This window comes from Dermacentor andersoni, chromosome 11, assembly GCF_023375885.2.
Source record: "Dermacentor andersoni chromosome 11, qqDerAnde1_hic_scaffold, whole genome shotgun sequence".
NCBI classification, from domain to species: domain Eukaryota; kingdom Metazoa; phylum Arthropoda; class Arachnida; order Ixodida; family Ixodidae; genus Dermacentor; species Dermacentor andersoni.
Window position 1 is genome coordinate 37031446 of NC_092824.1, and position 16997 is coordinate 37048442.

Here is a 16997-nt window from a genome sequence, read left to right on the forward strand (position 1 = left end):
CTAACCCTTGAGCTGAATTACTCCATGGGCCGGCCATATTACTCCTACGAGACGTCGAAACGCGCAATTTCATAATAAAGATAATTACACGAACTAATCATTTAGGTAATTATTTATGGTACATATTTCTATATACGAATTATAGCCGGTGAGCTTGCAAGGCGTATCCGCTTGGAACGAAAGTTCAGGACTGCATCAATTTCGAGGTAATAATTTTCAGTGTCCGACCAAATGCTTTGGCGTTGTAGTTACTTTTGTGCTTCAATGCGAAAACAGCGTTTTCTTAAAGAAGTAAGTGGAACAACACTTCATTTTTAGCGCAAGTTTGACGCCGCATATATCTCGCAACCGACGCCATCCTCGCAATTCGTTCCAAGTGGATATGCCTTGCGAACGCACTAGTTACAATTCTTACATTTAAATGCGGGCCGTAAGGTAATGAATTTAAAAGCTAATTCGCGTAATTATATTAATTATTCAATTAAGAATTTTGATTTCTCTTACATGTAACGACGCCCTCATCGAGTAATTTAGTTCAAGGGTTAGACTTATCTTATGTGCCTCAAAAATAAATTTTGGGGGTTTTACGTGCCAAAACCACTTTCTGATTATGAGGCATGCCGTAGTGGAGGACTCCGGAAGTTTTGACCACCTGGGGTTCTTTAACGTGCACCTAAATCTAAGTACACGGGTGTTTTCGCATTTCGCCCCATCGAAATGCGGCCGCCGTGGCCGGGCAAAAAAGTGAAAAGTGCCTCAGGCAACTTTTAAAGATTTGGTGCAGCTAAAGAAAATACACCCTACATTTGGAATCTACGCGCAACGAAACTATTTTCAAGCGATTAACTAAGCGCTATTCAAGTAACGACAATGCGTGCTCTTGTGTCTACTTCCGTCTCGGAGAATGCACACCACAGGTAATGTAAATTTTATGTTCAGAAGTAACGTTGAAATAATGCTAACTCAGTTAATGCGAATACACGCCGTGAGACATCGCTGCAGTGATGTCACGAAGGCGTATGTTCGATGCTTGTCGAAGGAATAATGGCGAACGTGGCATTGCGCAGAAATAAGTACAACGTGAAAGACCTTAATGAGGATTACTGTAATTAAGCCGAGCCATTCCTACGTCTATGGTCTAATGAAAAATGGCGCGCGCACGGTCTTGCTCACACGGTCTCTTCTCGCGACCGTGCTCTGTTCGGCAAAAAGCGGCAGCCATGGTCGGCAAAGTTATTGAAGGCTCGTAAAGGAAGCTTTGCTTCGTAGCGGAGGGGACCACGCCCCAGCGACGGTTGCTTCTTAGTTACAGAAGCAGGTCTCGAAGGCTGTGCTTTTTGCGAACTGCTTGAGCCTGGAGTGACTGGGGAACCTCAAACACGTCGTGGGCGCCACGTTTTAAATGTGACTTAGCTATTTCGAGCAACTCGATTTCCTTGAAGGCCAACTCCAACGAATTTCTGTATCGCGTGAAAGTGCTAGTTCAAGACAGTGTAAAAATAGAGGTTTCGTGCAAAATTTCACCTTTGAAATAAAAGTGGGAGCGTCACGAAAAGCTCGCAAGAAAATGCCGTTTTTGATACCGAAACTAAAGAAAAGATGCGATGACACCTAAGCACTTCTTATGAGTTGTGAGTGCAAAAGCGTTAATGTCCGACTGAACGCCGTGTAGCGGTCCTTCCCGTTGTTAACAGCTGTTAACTCTTTGCGGGTGGGCGAACGCGTTGAGACGATTGGTTCGTTTTCACTTGGCCTTACCGAGGCGCAGTTAGAGCGCAGGCGAGAGCTTGCGCGGACAAGGAACGCGCGAATAATACAGGCTTCCGAGAGCGAGCGTGACGTGGCGTCGCGGCGATGCCCTCTCCCCTCACGAAGCATCTGGCGCGCTATCGTGGCAGCAGGTGTTCACTTTCACCCGCGCTGCTCCGTCGAGGCGCGCTTGTGACGTGGCGTCGCGGCCACTGGTAATTTGCCGGCTCTTTCGCTGCTACAGGTGGCAGACGCCGGCGTTTTCGCTCAATGGACCATTTCACTCTTTCGCATCATAGAAAGTGCCGCCATTACCGCTCGCCGGAAGTCACGCATAACCGAGAATGCGCGGCTCCTCTGCGTGAACTCCGGGTTTAAGCAGCGCCCGCGGTTGCCCGCGGCGCGCTGAAATCACGGAAATGACGTGCTGGGACTTACGTCATGGCTCCCAAGCAATGGGTGCAGGCGTCGTCTGCCTAGCTCCGGTTTGGAGGCTGCTAATACGAGAATTGTACAGTCACCAGCCCTGTGGCTTTGCCAAGATTGTTTCGGTGGAATATAGTTCTCACATATAACCAATTCAGCCAAAGTAAAATTTCGTTGCGGTTGGCCTTCAAAAGCACCAAAAGCACGACGCACGAGCCTGCTTTTTTTTTTTTGTTGTTGTTGTTGTTGTCCATTCCCTATCGGAATGCGCCTGTCGCGGCCGGAAACTGCACCCCGCGACCCCTTTGCTCTGCATTAGAACGTAGCAACCATTGATCCGCCGCGGTTTGTGCGATTTCTTAAAGGAACTGTGTTTAGCTGAACTGGAACAGGACTTTCGGAATAGCGAATGAGTTATTTTACGCAGAGCGGAAGCTTCTTTACTCATCGAAAACTCTCGGAAGGAAAGCCGAGCGGTGACACGCACCTTGAAATTTCCGTATCAAATGTACATCATGTCGTGGATTGTCATTCGAAAGTGAAGGAAACCGAAGGCTAGGGAATCTCGTACATCGAGCACTCGCAATCGATTCCCGAGTGCGCGCCTGAGCCAGACAGCTGCCGGGTCCGGATGCAGCCGTTCGTGGTGACCTCCTAAACTATATACACATAATGACGTCTAGCGTGTGAAAAACATTTGATTCCAAGGAAATCGTTGCGAGGGCGCTATAACGTAAAGATATTCCTAATTCTATTCCATTTCTGCCACTATATCCCTCCCCCATTCGTCAAAAAATGTCTCGGGCCCCTCCTGCTTTGCCTGGCTGTCACGCGACGTCACGAAGACCCGCAATGACTTCCCATCTGACATGACGTATAAACACCGATTATGCATGATTAGGCTGATCAAAATAAAATTATTACTCTTTTTTAATTCTACCCCTTTTTATCATTAACCCTCCACTATTGGTCAAAATATCTCGGGGTGCACCCGCTTCACCTGTCTGTGACGCAACCTCACAAAACCCCCATAACTCACCACGTCAAAGTGACGTGGACGCGCGAAAGATGCATTAATGCCGAAAAAAACTGCATATTCATTTTTTATTGTTTCCAGAATAGCCAGAGACTACCCTCTTCCGAAGGCAATAAAAGATAGCTACCCAACGATTGCTCTGGCACCGGCTACTCAGAGCTGCTGGAGAAAAGGGATTTTTCTGCGTATAACTATTTTTGCGTCAAAGTATACTGTTGTCGAGCCCTTTCCCCACGTATACGACATCGCTCTGACAACTCTTCATCGCTGAGGATCCCTTTTAGCGGCTTCCGTTACACGCAGGCGCGATTTTCAACCAACCACCGCAAACCAAGCTAGGGGAAGCGGACCAATCGCAGACGCCGGCACTGCCTTCCTCGTAAGGTTATCTATTTTCAGTGGGCGAGCTCGAAACCGCCGAAACCTTCGTCCCATCGACACGCTCCTCGCTTCTTGTCAGCCAATCAGATAAGAAGAACCTATGAAGGAGGCAATGCTATCTGCTTTTAAAGCAATCAAAAGTGACCTCCTACGAACGAACAAAGCGTTTCATTAGGCTGTTCAAACAACGCTTCTGGCCATCGCCCGATGCTTGCGTCGGCGGTTACGCAACTTTGACGTAAGGAGATTGGAAAAGTCAGAATGAAATAGTTTTATGGGGCTATATGGCCACAGATGTGTGCAAGCTTCGGGAAACAGATTTAATATCGAGTTTTGGATGTTCGCCTCACAAACGCTCTCTGCTTGCGCGCAGTTGCCTAATTTTTGTCCACTATGCGCAAATGTCCACTATGCGCAATCAAAAGTGACCTTTCCTACGTGCCGCTGAGCTGAGGCCTCATTCTCACTGTAACCGCCACTGCTTGTTTTTCAGGTAAATGAATATCAATTACCTCACTACCCGGGGTCCTTTTCACTTTTCTCGTTTATTTCTTTTTTATAACGATTGCAATTTCCTCTCTCTCGCGTCCAGATACTGATTCCACTATTTTTAAAGAGAAAGCTTTACTGGCCGCGAACTTGCGATTTAGCCGTGGCGGTGCTCCGCGGAGGCACATGACGTCACAACGCGCGCCTCGCCGCGGATATTTCTCTCTCTCTCGCTCCCTAGTCACTACTGCGCATGCGCCACTAGTAGCACCGAGCCACAGGTGTTCGCCGCTGCGCAGTGCCGCGCCTTTCTGCGGCTGCCGTTTGGTATGACGTCACGCCGTGTTCCTCGTCGTTGCGCTCGCCTCCGCTCGCTTCGCCAGCTGCGTCGCATGCCTAATAACATGTCGGAGGATTGAAAAGGAGAGCTCGTGTGCGCCGCAACCGCAGTTCAGGCGGCAGTATGGACGGCTACAATTCTGATAAGCAGGAAGAGGCCTGGAATCGACATCGGAACGAGATGAAGAGGAAACGAATTGCCCAGGAAACAGACGAACAGTGCGCCGAACGACTGGCTAAGCGCCGCAACATAGCTAGACAACCAGACTAACCTGAACTTGCAATCAAGATTAACTAAGGCTAAGCATGCTATGCCTTGGCTTTCGCTGCGTATATCATGGTATAGCCGAGCTAAGCCACTGCCAATTTTTATTATTTTAGCCAGTAGTTTGATAACTGCCCAGCTTGTTATTTAGGAACATTGGTGCTGCGTGGAAATTAGTATGTACGAGAGAGAAGGAGACATGTCTTTATCAAACACCCAGTTCTGTGCCATATGGCTCAGGGACCTCATTATACTCATTATACAGTGCTGGTAAAACTAATGTCCCCAATTCCATCCCTTTATAATAAATGCGAAAAGCGCGCGCACACACACGCAGAGACAGAAAGAGAAATGAAAGGGAGTGAGGAAAGGTGGCTAACAAGAATGGAGTCAGTTATGCCACTCTGCATTGAATAGAGAAATTTTAGGGGGAGGAGGAGGAGGAGGCAGTCGCTCTGAGTGCCGGCAGTGCCAGAGCTCGAGCACGAAGGCGCCTCTTATGCGCGTGTGTGTGCGCGCGCGCTATTTTCGCAACCTCTTAAATATCACCATGATTTTTTGTAACAGCTTTAACCGCAACCTCCCCCTCAGACATAAATCCTGGCTGCGCTAATTGTCAAACTCCTCCGCGCTTTTCCGCTCTGGTTTGCCTCTCTCTCTTTCCAAAGCAGCGTTCACTCGCACGTTCCCAGGTGGCGCAGTGCACCAGTGGTGCGGCGGTGGTGGCTCCGAGGACGCCGAATCCGAGGCCAGCGACGAGGGCAGCGGGCTGCGCCAACAGCCGCTGGCCAACAGCGGCAGCAGCAGCAGCGGCGGCGTGGAGAGGCTCGGCGCGCCTTCCAGCGCCTCCGAGGACGCCGCCGAGCCGGCGCCCGTGCCTCCCCCTCGTAGGGCCGCGGCCCGCAGGGTGGAGGCGCGGAGTTGCACGCGAGACACCTGGAGTACGACCACCTGCGCCTCCTCCTCCTCTTCGGAACAGGTGCGTCTCGCCGGGGGGGAGAGTGGGCGAGAACGCCGCGAATCGCGGAGAGAGTTTTCGAAACTTGTTCGACTGAAAGTAAGCTATTCTAGTAAAACACGTTGTTGGGCTAGTTGGTGCATTGCATCTTTCCTGTCTTCTTGTATGTTTCCAGTGTGCGTCTTCTTTCTTTATGCTGTTTCTTTTTTTCTCTTATTGAAAGTAAGGCTCGGGTATCTGTAACGCGGACCGCGAATAGGGCGGTTCAGTCCTACTGTGAATGATGGGCAATACGGGGACCTAATTCTACGCATTTCATTATTCCGTTTGGCATGTCCAATGACATACCATTCGCATTTGAAATTTGTTCGCCTGTCATCAAGCTTATTCAGTGATTGAGTGGAAAACTTGCGTCACTATTTTTGTAGTCGCGTTTCAAGTCGTAATATGAAACTCCTCGAGTGAGTGAGTGAGTGAGTGAGTGAGTGAGTGAGTGAGTGAGTGAGTGAGTGAGTGAGTGAGTGAGTGAGTGAGTGAGTGAGTGAGTGAGTGAGTGAGTGAGTGAGTGAGTGAGTGAGCGAGCGAGCGAGCTAAGGAACGAACGAACTAATGAATGAATGAATGAATGAATGAATGAATGAATGAATGAATGAGCCAGCCCTTGGCTAAGGGTGACCGAGTGGACCGAGTGGAAATGACGTTTACAGTTGTGCCTCTTCGCGAACTGTGCAATCACTGTGAGAGTGGATGAACGGGCGAAAGAGTGGAGGCATGGTGCAGACGCTTCAGTCGCGGGCGCTGCAACTAGTGTCCGCCTGTCAATTAACGTGCTCACTCATCCTGATCGCGGCTCAGCATATTGTTCGTTTCGCAACCAGGCATCGTGTTTGCTAACTATGCCACTTTCTTACACCATCGTTCGTTCTTTGCCTGTTGCAGAGTGCCCAGTCAAAGGCTTGCAACATGGCCGAACTCAGGCGGCAGTTCTTTGAGGCGCCGTGGGGGGCCGCCAGCCTCGAGGAGCTCGCAGCAGCGGGCGCACGACCCTCGCTGCTCGCGCGCCACTTGTTGGCGACGCCCGCTCGCACCTCAAGCGAACCACAGCTACCGGCGAACGACGAGAGTGGTGAGCCTTGCCTTGTTTTATTCCTCAGTGTTCGAAAATTGAGGCTCCGGTTGTGCAGTTGAGCTCTTTTCGCATTGGGAAAACAAGCACAGTAGACCTCTTATTGGGCCATCCATTACTGAGTAGTCAAATCGAACCTCGATATAACTAACACAGATATAACGAATTATTACATATAACGAAGTAAATCTAAAATGTGCATGGTCGATATCAACTCCGGTGTGCCTATTCCGTATTCGCTCTATTGTTGTGTAGTTTTTCCGCCATGCATCGGTACCAAGGTGCTCTAACGTCAGCTCTCCTGAATGTATGGTCGATACCATGTAACGAATGCATGCTTATAACGAATATTCGATATAACGAAGGCAATTTCGTGAACGATGCGATTTTGATATAGCGAAGTTCGACTGTATTGTCACGCGGTGTAGGAACGACGCGACGGAAATGCAATCAACTGAAAAAGCGGAGACGATTTATTGGACAAACTTTTGTTCACAAGAAACGGACTAACTCGGCGGCGACAATCGTGACAAGCAGAGTAGCGGTCGATGAACCAGAACTATAGCAGGTCTCGGCTGGCCGGTATAAATCCATGACGCGGAAGTTTCTCAACGACAGTCGCGTAGCATGGTGAATGTGTTTGTAATGGAACTGGAAGATTCGAGTTGAAGGGTCACTCAAACAAAGCAATAATCGCGCAATATTTAAAAGACTGGGTTGCATCCATATATATATATATATATATATATTGACACTTGGATGTTGACTGCTCGGCTTAATGGAACCTTTGTCGATAGAAAGCAATCAAGAGTAAATACCTTGTACAGCTTCCGCGTTCCCATAGGCAGATATATTCTGACTCCCTGGCTCCTTTACAGTATTTCGATTATTATTTCAGACTATATTTTACTTCATATGGGATAAATATTAGCCACACATAAGGTACTATAATAGGTGGCCACCTGAAAATTCGGTGGCAAATGTAGCGCTGTCTAAATCAGAATTTGTATAGATGCGCCAGCGAATTGCGCTCGCTCATTTTCGTGACGTCATGGCGTGGGCAGTCTTCGTTCAGTGTCGGTGTCTCCCGGCAGCATTGTTTTGGAGTTTAGAGGCACGAAGTGCAGGTGCAGCGCATTTGCTTGTTTGTTTTTATTTATTTTTATTTCATTTTATTTATATTTTTGTGGAACTTGTACTGAATGGTTAGGTTGCCAGTGAGTAATAGATTTAACTCGGTGTGCGAATAAGGAAATCACTGCACTGTGTTCATTAAATCAATGTTTTCCTTTGCTTGTAAGCCAGCTCTGGTACTGAGCAATAAATGCAAGCGTGATGTTCTAGGTGCTGAGAACTACAGCCAAATGTTGATCGCCTGCTGTCAAAATCGCAAAGCTTTTCGCTTGTAAGTGCTCTGTGCCATTGACTGGTCGGCTTTTCTAATGATACATCCAGCATCAGGATTTTAGAGCGCAGCTCTTAGGTGCCCGTTCCTGCGGCGAGTGTCGGCCTTGTACCTCGTAACCGAGCGAACGAACACAGCGAAGGATGAAAGCTAACGCGGAGCGCTGCGGCATATGCAAGACGGCGATAGCGAAGAGAGCACGAGGATGAAAGCGGGGGAGGAAGGTATCGTGAAAGCGTGAGAATAAAAGCGTAGTGCTGCGCAAGATGCACTTTGCGGTGGCGATGGCCACGAGGTGGCGCCAGAGTAGCGTGCGTTGTCGTTATGGAAAAAAGCGCTGGATGAGTGAAGGTCTGTGTGCGGCGGCTGCTGTGAATCGTGCCCACACGCCGCCTCTCGCGATCTCCCGATTATAGGGAGGCAGCCGCGCCACACGTCGCTCCGTTTGCGATGTACCGCACGAGAAAGATTGTCCGCGCCAGCCAGTATATCGCGAAATGAAAACGCGTATACAGCTGCGCTCAAATTCAGCATTAAGGAGTGTTGCAATCATCGGTGAATTTTTTTTTCTAGGACACGGGTATAGAACTTTTTCGCATCCTGAAGATGACAAAATTAGCAATGTAAAAAAAAATACTGCATATTGAAAAAACACTCAGCTCGCGTTAAAATTGAGGGCTACGCTGCCGAAACAGAATTAATGGCATGTCGGAAAGCATGGTACAGACAATAAGACATGAATACTCATTTCACTCGCTCGGTGCAGGGGCACTTTTGGACACTGCAGAATACCGCTACGTTGGCCAATCAGAGATGCTCTAGTAGCGCTGTCAGCCAGTCAGAGCTGGCAAGATGGCGAATTCGACAATGTGACGGAATTTTACGGTCCGGAACAGCACCCCAAGTCTGCGCTGCAGGCAAGCAATTTAAGGCAGTTCAGGGCCATTCGCAGTTTTCTTCGTAGTGTCTGCACCTCGTTCAGCGCAGGAACTCGCTTTCTTCGGTCACCTTTCTTGCCTTTCGAGGCGCACATTAAAATCGCACACTTTGATTCAAACACATGTAAAACGCACAAATGTTCTCTTTGAGCAACTGCTTGACCGATCTGATTGAGAGTTGTGGCATTTAGCAGAGAAAGCCAATTTCTACCGACTCCGGGAAACGAAATTTTTATTCGCGTCTTTATTGTCATTGCAAGAATTGCCGAAAATCGCTTAGTTTCTAAAAAAAAATACGCACTGGTATAACAAATCCACAACTCTACACCAAAAACACATACTGCGTTTCTGGAAACAGCATCTGTCAGAATTTTACAAGCGTACAAATGTGATGCGTGCGTTTACAGCTTACCTGAAACTGTTGAACTGCTTACGAGGATCTCGCAAAATTAGTTAGTACTCAGAAACGCACCTGAGCGGTGTATAATACATTTATTTGATCTACTTTGAACGTCTCAATAGGTGCCGTTTTTAAAACTGAGATACCATTGTTTATCGATGAGTAGTGTTGTTAGCCTAATGCTTCATTCATTAAAGGGGGGGGGGGGGGGGGGGGCGGGGTTCAACAACCCTTTTTCTAAACAGGTACGTGCCTTAACAAAAAATGATCTGGGGCCGAATTCACAAAGCTTACCGCTCGCAAATGCTTTCGCCATTGGCTAGATGCCTTCTCTGAAGGTATGTCCAGTATTAGGATTGACTGGAACTTTCTGCTACGAAGAATTATTGCGTGAGTACGTATTGTGAATACGGGACCCGATTCCTACAGTCGGTATATTTTGATCTTTTTGATTTAAATACAACAAAGCCTTATCAAATTCTCCGCAGTGGATAGATAGCAAGGAAAAAGCTTGCTCTTTTCTCATTCATTTAAGTAACTACAAACGAGACGCTTCCTCTTAACGCAGCTAACACGACCACGTCATGACTGCGTTGCTCCCATGCGCTCGGAATCACGTGGCCGCGGGAATTAGTTGTTCGATCCCAGTCACTCACTTCGCCTAAGTATTGCAACAGATTTGGGCACACGGCGAGCAGACTCTGTGCTCGGTTGCGCTTAATCGCCGGCGTCTCGCAGGCGGAGCTGGGTTTTCCTCGAGCAGTGCGCCTCGGCAGACGACGAACCCGCACATCGCCGAAGCTCGCCGCAGGTAAGCACACCCGTCGTAAGCTGTGGCTTGGCACGGCCGCCTCGATCACGCGCGCACGGCGGGGCCCGCCGGGCGCGCGTGATCGAGGCGGCCGTGGGCTTGGCAAGCTAGTTCTACGGAATCCCGCAAGATGGAGGAATGTTCGTGAAAGGGGAAACAAAATGTCGTCCACTGTGCTGCGCCGCGAAGCTACAAAGGAGACGCACCCACGCGGGTTTGTCAGAAAGAAAACCTTCGCAGTTGAACAAAAAGAAAGTTCTCCACTCCTGAATGATTTTTTTTCTTCAGCTGCGAATCTTCCTTTCTGAGAAACCCACGTGGTTTTCCTTTGCAGCTCCGCGCTGAAGTCGGCTTGATGATAGTTTTTTTTTTTTTTCGTTTCGAGCTGGGATTTCTCACGTCGTGAGTTCTTATTGTACCGTCTTACTGCCACTAGATTAATAGTCAGCCAGTTAGTTGGCGGGTTGGTGATATGCATTATAATGTCAAGCTACCACAATGCGCCGTATTGGCTTTCTTGTGTCGGGTAGAGCAAGCGCCACCAGCGCTTGATGTTTTACTGCAAAGCTGTATATGACTAGGATCCCGGGATCCCTTCGCCTCCGCAGCCTAAAAAGCTCGACCGGCGCGTGCCGCGTGCACCATTGGGTTCCTTGCTGCACCACCAGATGGCGCTCGCCTCCGCGCATCCGTGAAGACTGGGGGAAGAAAAGTAGGGAAACGACAAAGAACGGAGACCTACAAAAGCAAAGTTCGCAATAGAAGGTCATAAATTTGGTTGTGGGAATTCATAGTGGTTTTCTTTTCTTATAACATCTCATAATCTCATAACAAACATCCTAACATAACATAACATCCATCCATCCATCCGTGGCAGTGGCGATGCCGGTCGTGCGGGGGAAAGAAAAAAACAAACCAGGAAGCTCGCCTTCGCGTATCGCATTCGACGCAAACGTTTCCCTGTATAGATTACGATTGCGTGAGCTGCAGTTGCTGGGAAGCGGCAACTGTAGCATACGAAGCAGGGAGTGACGTGACTGCACTTTCATATTGTTACGTGTAGCTGAATCCCAATGCTATATACAATTTATTTACAAGGAAGCTAACGGAAGGCCAAAATGGCAACGCTATATCAAGCGGGGCCCACGTCGTCTTCTTCCTCCTCAGTGCAGCCACACTGTGGAGGCTGTTCCGTAGCAATATGCAAAAGGAGAACCCTTCTATCAACTGATTTCATTTGTGTTCTGATAGCGTTATATAAGTACTACACATATACTAGGACTACCGAGGAGCTGCGTGAACATGATGACCGGTGACGCGAGCGGCAACGTCAATATGCACAACGGCGTCGTGCTCAGGCTAGGTAGGACCCAGTTCAAGGCTACGTCACATTGGTCTATCGGATCAGGTGATACCACAGCTTCGCTGGCCAACCACCTTCGCAGCGTGGATTGGAGCCCTTTTTCTTAGGTTGTCTTCTTCCCAATCAACAGTGGACGCAGCCCAATGTTTCTTATCTTCACTTGTGGGACTAGACAAAAAGCGAAGTGTTCTGCGCAACGCGGCCAATGACCAGCTCCTCAGAAATTTGACTGTCTAGACCACCTATGGTTTCTCACTAGCAGTCATAGGCGCAATCTCCATGAAGGAAGTTATGCTCAAGACTCAAAGGCAACACAAGCTAGTGGTGAGCGGCGAACGTATGGGCATCTGTAAAAGTGAGGTCCGCAAAAGCGTTCGCCGAAGCGTGCTAATTTGCCTGTCATGCCGGCACTGTTGAGCGTGCCCTACTCAGCATAGATCACGTCTGCATTAGCATGTTTGGGGCCCTATGGTAAGAATCATGTGCGTCTCATCATTCGGGTGCCGGTCATAAAAATTTTTGAAAAAACCGGGCCATCACACGCACATGTGGGAATCATTTATAAGCGAAGCTTTTTTGTGTGTGTTTACTGAAGTATTTTTCACTTCTCCTGCTTCACATCTATGTAGAGCAACACTCTTCGCTCAGTGAACCATCTGCTCCTATTTTCTTCGCTTAACCTTTTTTTTACAGAGTCGGCTGCTTTAGTTGCCGACTTCATTGCCAATAATGCTTCACTTCTTGCTTCATGAACGGCAGCTTACTATTTTCTCGAACGGGAAAGTGTGTAATCAGCATAATGTCACCGTTTACCAATGGATTCAAAATTTGGAGCAAATGAGAAGTGACTGGAAAACCTAAAGGGCAGTCAATAAGGTGCGGAACGAAAAATGACAATGGAAGTGTAAGTTAAAGAGCCAGCTGGGTAGCTGATACTGTGGCTGAGATTAACGCGAAGTGGAGTCGGGCAGGTCATGTAATTCGTAAAGTAACATAATGTGCAAATCGCAGGAAAACACATTTGAGAGTGGCAGACAACAAAATGGAGCGATAGAACTAATAAATTTGAAGGCGTAGGGTGGAGTCCGGCGGCGCAAGGGACAAGCGTAACTGAATATCGTTGGGTGAGCTAGGCCTTCTTCCGGAAGCGGATAAGATTATGATGGTCGTGATGATGATGAAACCCCCTTAGAGCAGGGTTTGTAGGTTATATCACATCATGACACAGCCAGGAACATGACTGGGTACGAACAAATTAAACTGTACACGTGGTCGTGATGATGATGAAACCCCCTTAGATCATGGGTTGTAGGTTGTTATAGCACATCATCATTTAGCGAGGAAAATGTCTGGGTACGAACAAATTAAACTGGACACGTGAAGCGAATTAACTGGACACCCGAAAACCTTTCTATTGAGGGTCGACTTGAGGACTGCTTAGGTGGTCTAGGTGCACTTAGGATATGGATAGTTACGACGGATTCGTGTAGAAAGCGTTATGTGTGCAGTATCCACCTTGTTCTCTGTCGCAGAATGCACAGCCCGCTGCGCGAGAGCGTCTCCCTCAAGAAACACTGGTTCAGCACCGACGAAGCCAGCAGCAGCAGCAGCAGTTGCGGCGTTGGAGGAGGAGGAGGAGGCGACGCGGGCGCCGCCGCTGCAGTCACGCAGCCAATCGCCAGTCAGCAGCCCGGCTCACCAAGGCACGAGTGAGATGGCGCCACCTGCTGCTCCATGCTGCGCGAACGTGCATAGTGTCGTTTCGTGGAACTGACGCCGTTCAGGCAACGGCCCAGACGTTCGTCGCCCACCAACCAAATGGACACTCGTCGAAAGATCGCTCCGGGTCGCACGACTCAACAAAGGACGACACCAAACGCTGGTGGCACATACCCAGGTCGTGGGTTCGATTTGTAATGTCTGCGCGGCGAGGAGCTTATAGGAAACGGGGTAAAAAACAGTCGTGCGCAGAAATTTCAGCATGGACCAAAGTAGCCTAAGTGATTGCTGCATATATCTCGCTGTTGCTCCTTATCTGTCCGGAGCCGTAACCACGCATATCATTGTTGGAGGGAATCGTGGAAGCCGTCGTTGCGTCGGCCACGGGCACGACCTGCCTGCGACACTGGGACCTCCGCCTGGCTGTACGGGCCTGCCCGGTTGTGAGCGCTTTCCGGTGCGGATAATCGTCGAGGTTCAGTTTCTTTGGTGGAATTGAGTTACGTTCGAATCGCGCTACTTACGTGTGTCTGTTTGGTGTGTGTGCGTGCTTGTATATGTGGATGCACACGTGTCCGTGTAAAAGGGAGAAGGCGGGGATTTCGCGTGTACAAAAGCAATATTTTGATCAAAAATTTTGGGCAAAGCGTGCTTTTGGTAAGCAGCTTGACCCCGCCGTCCACCCGAATGTTACAGAGAGCATGTTAAAAGGACAGCGCTGGTGTATGGCCGTCGAAGTATGCGCTTTTATATGCGCTAAGACTGCCTGCCAATCGTTACGGCCTGGTACAAAAAAAAAACTATATACAAAGCGTTGATGAGCGGGCCGAGTCTACGTAGTTCGTGAAAATCAGAGCTTCTCCGAGGCAGGGCTGAGATGCAAGGACTGGAAAATTCTGATGCTTGCTTGTGTAACGTGCACTCAGGTTTAACTATAGAGAGAGTGCGGTGAAAATGAGATGCGAATTGTTCAGTGGGCAACCATATGGCCTTGCAAGTGCAACTTTTTTTCGTCTCGGCCGAACATCCTTTAACTGCAGTGGACTGTAAGTGAAGACCTCACAAACATTAACCTCCTTCTCCATATTTTCTGCTCGTTCGGAATATGCCCTGTCCTTCACATGGGAGCAAGAAACTAGTTCAGGCACTTTATGTAAGAACGCTGAAAGTACACACTGTATATATATTTCCAGCGCACCTTTTATGGCACCAATACCCACACCTAGCTGAAGTGGCCGATCGGGTTTGAGTAGGTTCTGTTTCAAGGCTTACACGTTTAGACTGGGATGTACAGATTGCATAGTGTCCATGTGTCTCTATGAACAGATTGGAGAAGTCGTCTCTCAATGATTTGACCGCCCCATCTGCAATGTCACCATGATAAATCTGTTTATCCTACAGTCCCTTGCAGCTCCTTCAGCTTCAAACCCCTTCTAAACATATCACGTGTAACCCAATAACGGCAAGATGCGTGACGCAGATGATTATGTTTGTTCACCGCACGGGTAATCTCAGAATGTTTGACACCGGTGTCACACGTACACTTCTGATAGCGCTCGGGGCGGATGCGGATTGGATTTCTTGATCGCGACTGACAACGGTCGCTGCTACTCGGTCCAACGATCCGGATCGAGTTATTATCGCCTTCTGGTCGTCGGCAACTCTCAGAACTGCTAATGTATTGGCTACAAATTCAGATTTGCAAAATTTCACTATATTTGGACAATATTTCAATTTTACAGCTTACTATTGGTGATAAAAATGTTTTTAAATGTTCTTAAGTATATATTAAGCTTTTATTGAGCTTCCTTCACTTACTGGTTTTAGCGTTTTCAGAATACTGCGCTGGAGGGTGCATACATCAACCTGCGATCGCGATCAAGAGGCCTTATCGTGATTCACGGATCGCGATTGTCCGGATCCGGATTCCGCAAGGTCGCGATCGCAAATGACCGTGTAGCAACACTCGATCCGGGTCAAGCCCTATCCGGATCGGCCCCGATCATGATAAGAAGTTTACGTGTGACAGCGGTATTATGCAACGATATGTCTGTACCGGATGACTGAATACTCTGATTGTTCAGTATTCGGCACACTAATAAGCGGCAAGTCAACATACGCGCTTGGTTCCCGAACACCCACCGCATCTCGTTCAGTGTCAAGATTGGGTGCCTTGTAAATTTGCGGAATGCTGTTCTAAAAATAGTTGAATTCCGCCATATTGTGGGATCCCGCTAGCATGTCTACTCTGCTTGGCTCAGAGTTACGCCACCTATGAGTGGATCAATGGAGAAAAACGTGGTGGATTCCCACAGCATACCATAGCTTCTCGTTTTCTTGCGGACACATCATTCAACTCAAAGCAAAGAAAAGGTTTCCTTTTTGTTGCTGACGACATAAAGAGACTGAGCATATCAAAAGTGAGTAAGTCGTGGCGAACTTGGAAAGCCGCAAAACGCGAACTGCGTTATGACAGAACTTTATGTTCCTCACGTGATTCCGCCAAGAAAAGGCTATTGAGAGTCAGTTCATTGCGTAATCACTTAACTGTTTTTGCTGTCATGCGAAATGAACACAACTTTAGTTGGCATAAAGCTGATGACATGACTTTCTGGAGAATTGGACGGCGAATTCATGCTCTGCGCACGCAAAACTAGTCGCACTGCGGCGCTTCATTTCTGCCAAGCTGGAGTCGGGGAAGATGATCGTGTGCCAGGTTGGTGTCACTGTTAGTCCGTGACGTTGGAAACGCATTTTTGTCGAAATTATCCGATCCATCGGCACGATTGCTGCTCCGTCTCTTGGAACACGCTGGCAACATGTTCGATGGGGTTGTTGGTGCGGCTAGTCTCCCTATCGACGGATCGAATTGTTTTGATGCGCATGGTTCCGCGCTTGATGCGGATGCTCATTGTTCGACAGAGATCTTCGGTTGTGGTGGTTGCGAAACGTCGCTGTTGCACTTTTTTGTTTCCCGTGGCCTGTTTTCCGGAGCGATAGCGTGCCTCGGTGATAGTCGTAGTGGAAGGATGGCGGCAGCCTTTGACAAGGGCTTCTCTGACTTTCCACCATGTTGGTTCAAGAGAGAGAGATACAAATAGAAGAGAGGAACGGCAGGGAGGTTGACCAGATTGGACGCACGTCCAGTTTGCTACCCTGTACTGGGGGACGAAAAAAAAAGAGTGTTGATAGAGAGAGCACAGTTTTGTGCACATTTGAAGGTTCGCACCGAGTCTACACGCGGTTGCCGATGTTTGTCGACTTGAGATACTTATACAATGCTTTCGTGGTTTTCTTTGCCATCGACGCGTACGGCCATGGTCCAATAGTCTTTATTTCCGAAAACAGTCTAGAGTCCAGCTGGTTCAATGTTTTCCGGAGAACTTCACGCTCGGACGTCGTACTGGGGATGATGTGTTCAATCGTTTCAAAATACTCAAAAAGCTCTGCATCTTGCTCAAACCGAATGACAGGACGACGCCGACCCGAAAATAAAATGTATATGTCTTGCTATTGTAATACGTGGGTGCGCGTTTGCGATAATTCGACTTTCGGTGAGAACAGCTCTACAGGTTACGCACCATGTCTTATC

The 16997-nt window shown here is 48.4% G+C and overlaps 1 protein-coding gene across 1 annotated transcript in view; it reads left to right on the plus strand.

Moving 5' to 3' along the window:
* The window catches only part of LOC126517848 (rho GTPase-activating protein 45-like), a 251022-nt gene extending 235529 nt beyond the window's left edge, over positions 1-15493 (plus strand). The window contains exons 22-25 of the mRNA XM_055064503.2: positions 5378-5664; positions 6583-6769; positions 10251-10323; positions 13219-15493. Coding sequence (XP_054920478.1) covers positions 5378-5664; positions 6583-6769; positions 10251-10323; positions 13219-13399 — 728 coding nt within the window. The 3' untranslated portion in view covers positions 13400-15493. The remainder of the gene's footprint in view (positions 1-5377; positions 5665-6582; positions 6770-10250; positions 10324-13218) is intronic.
* Positions 15494-16997: the final 1504 nt, after the last annotated feature.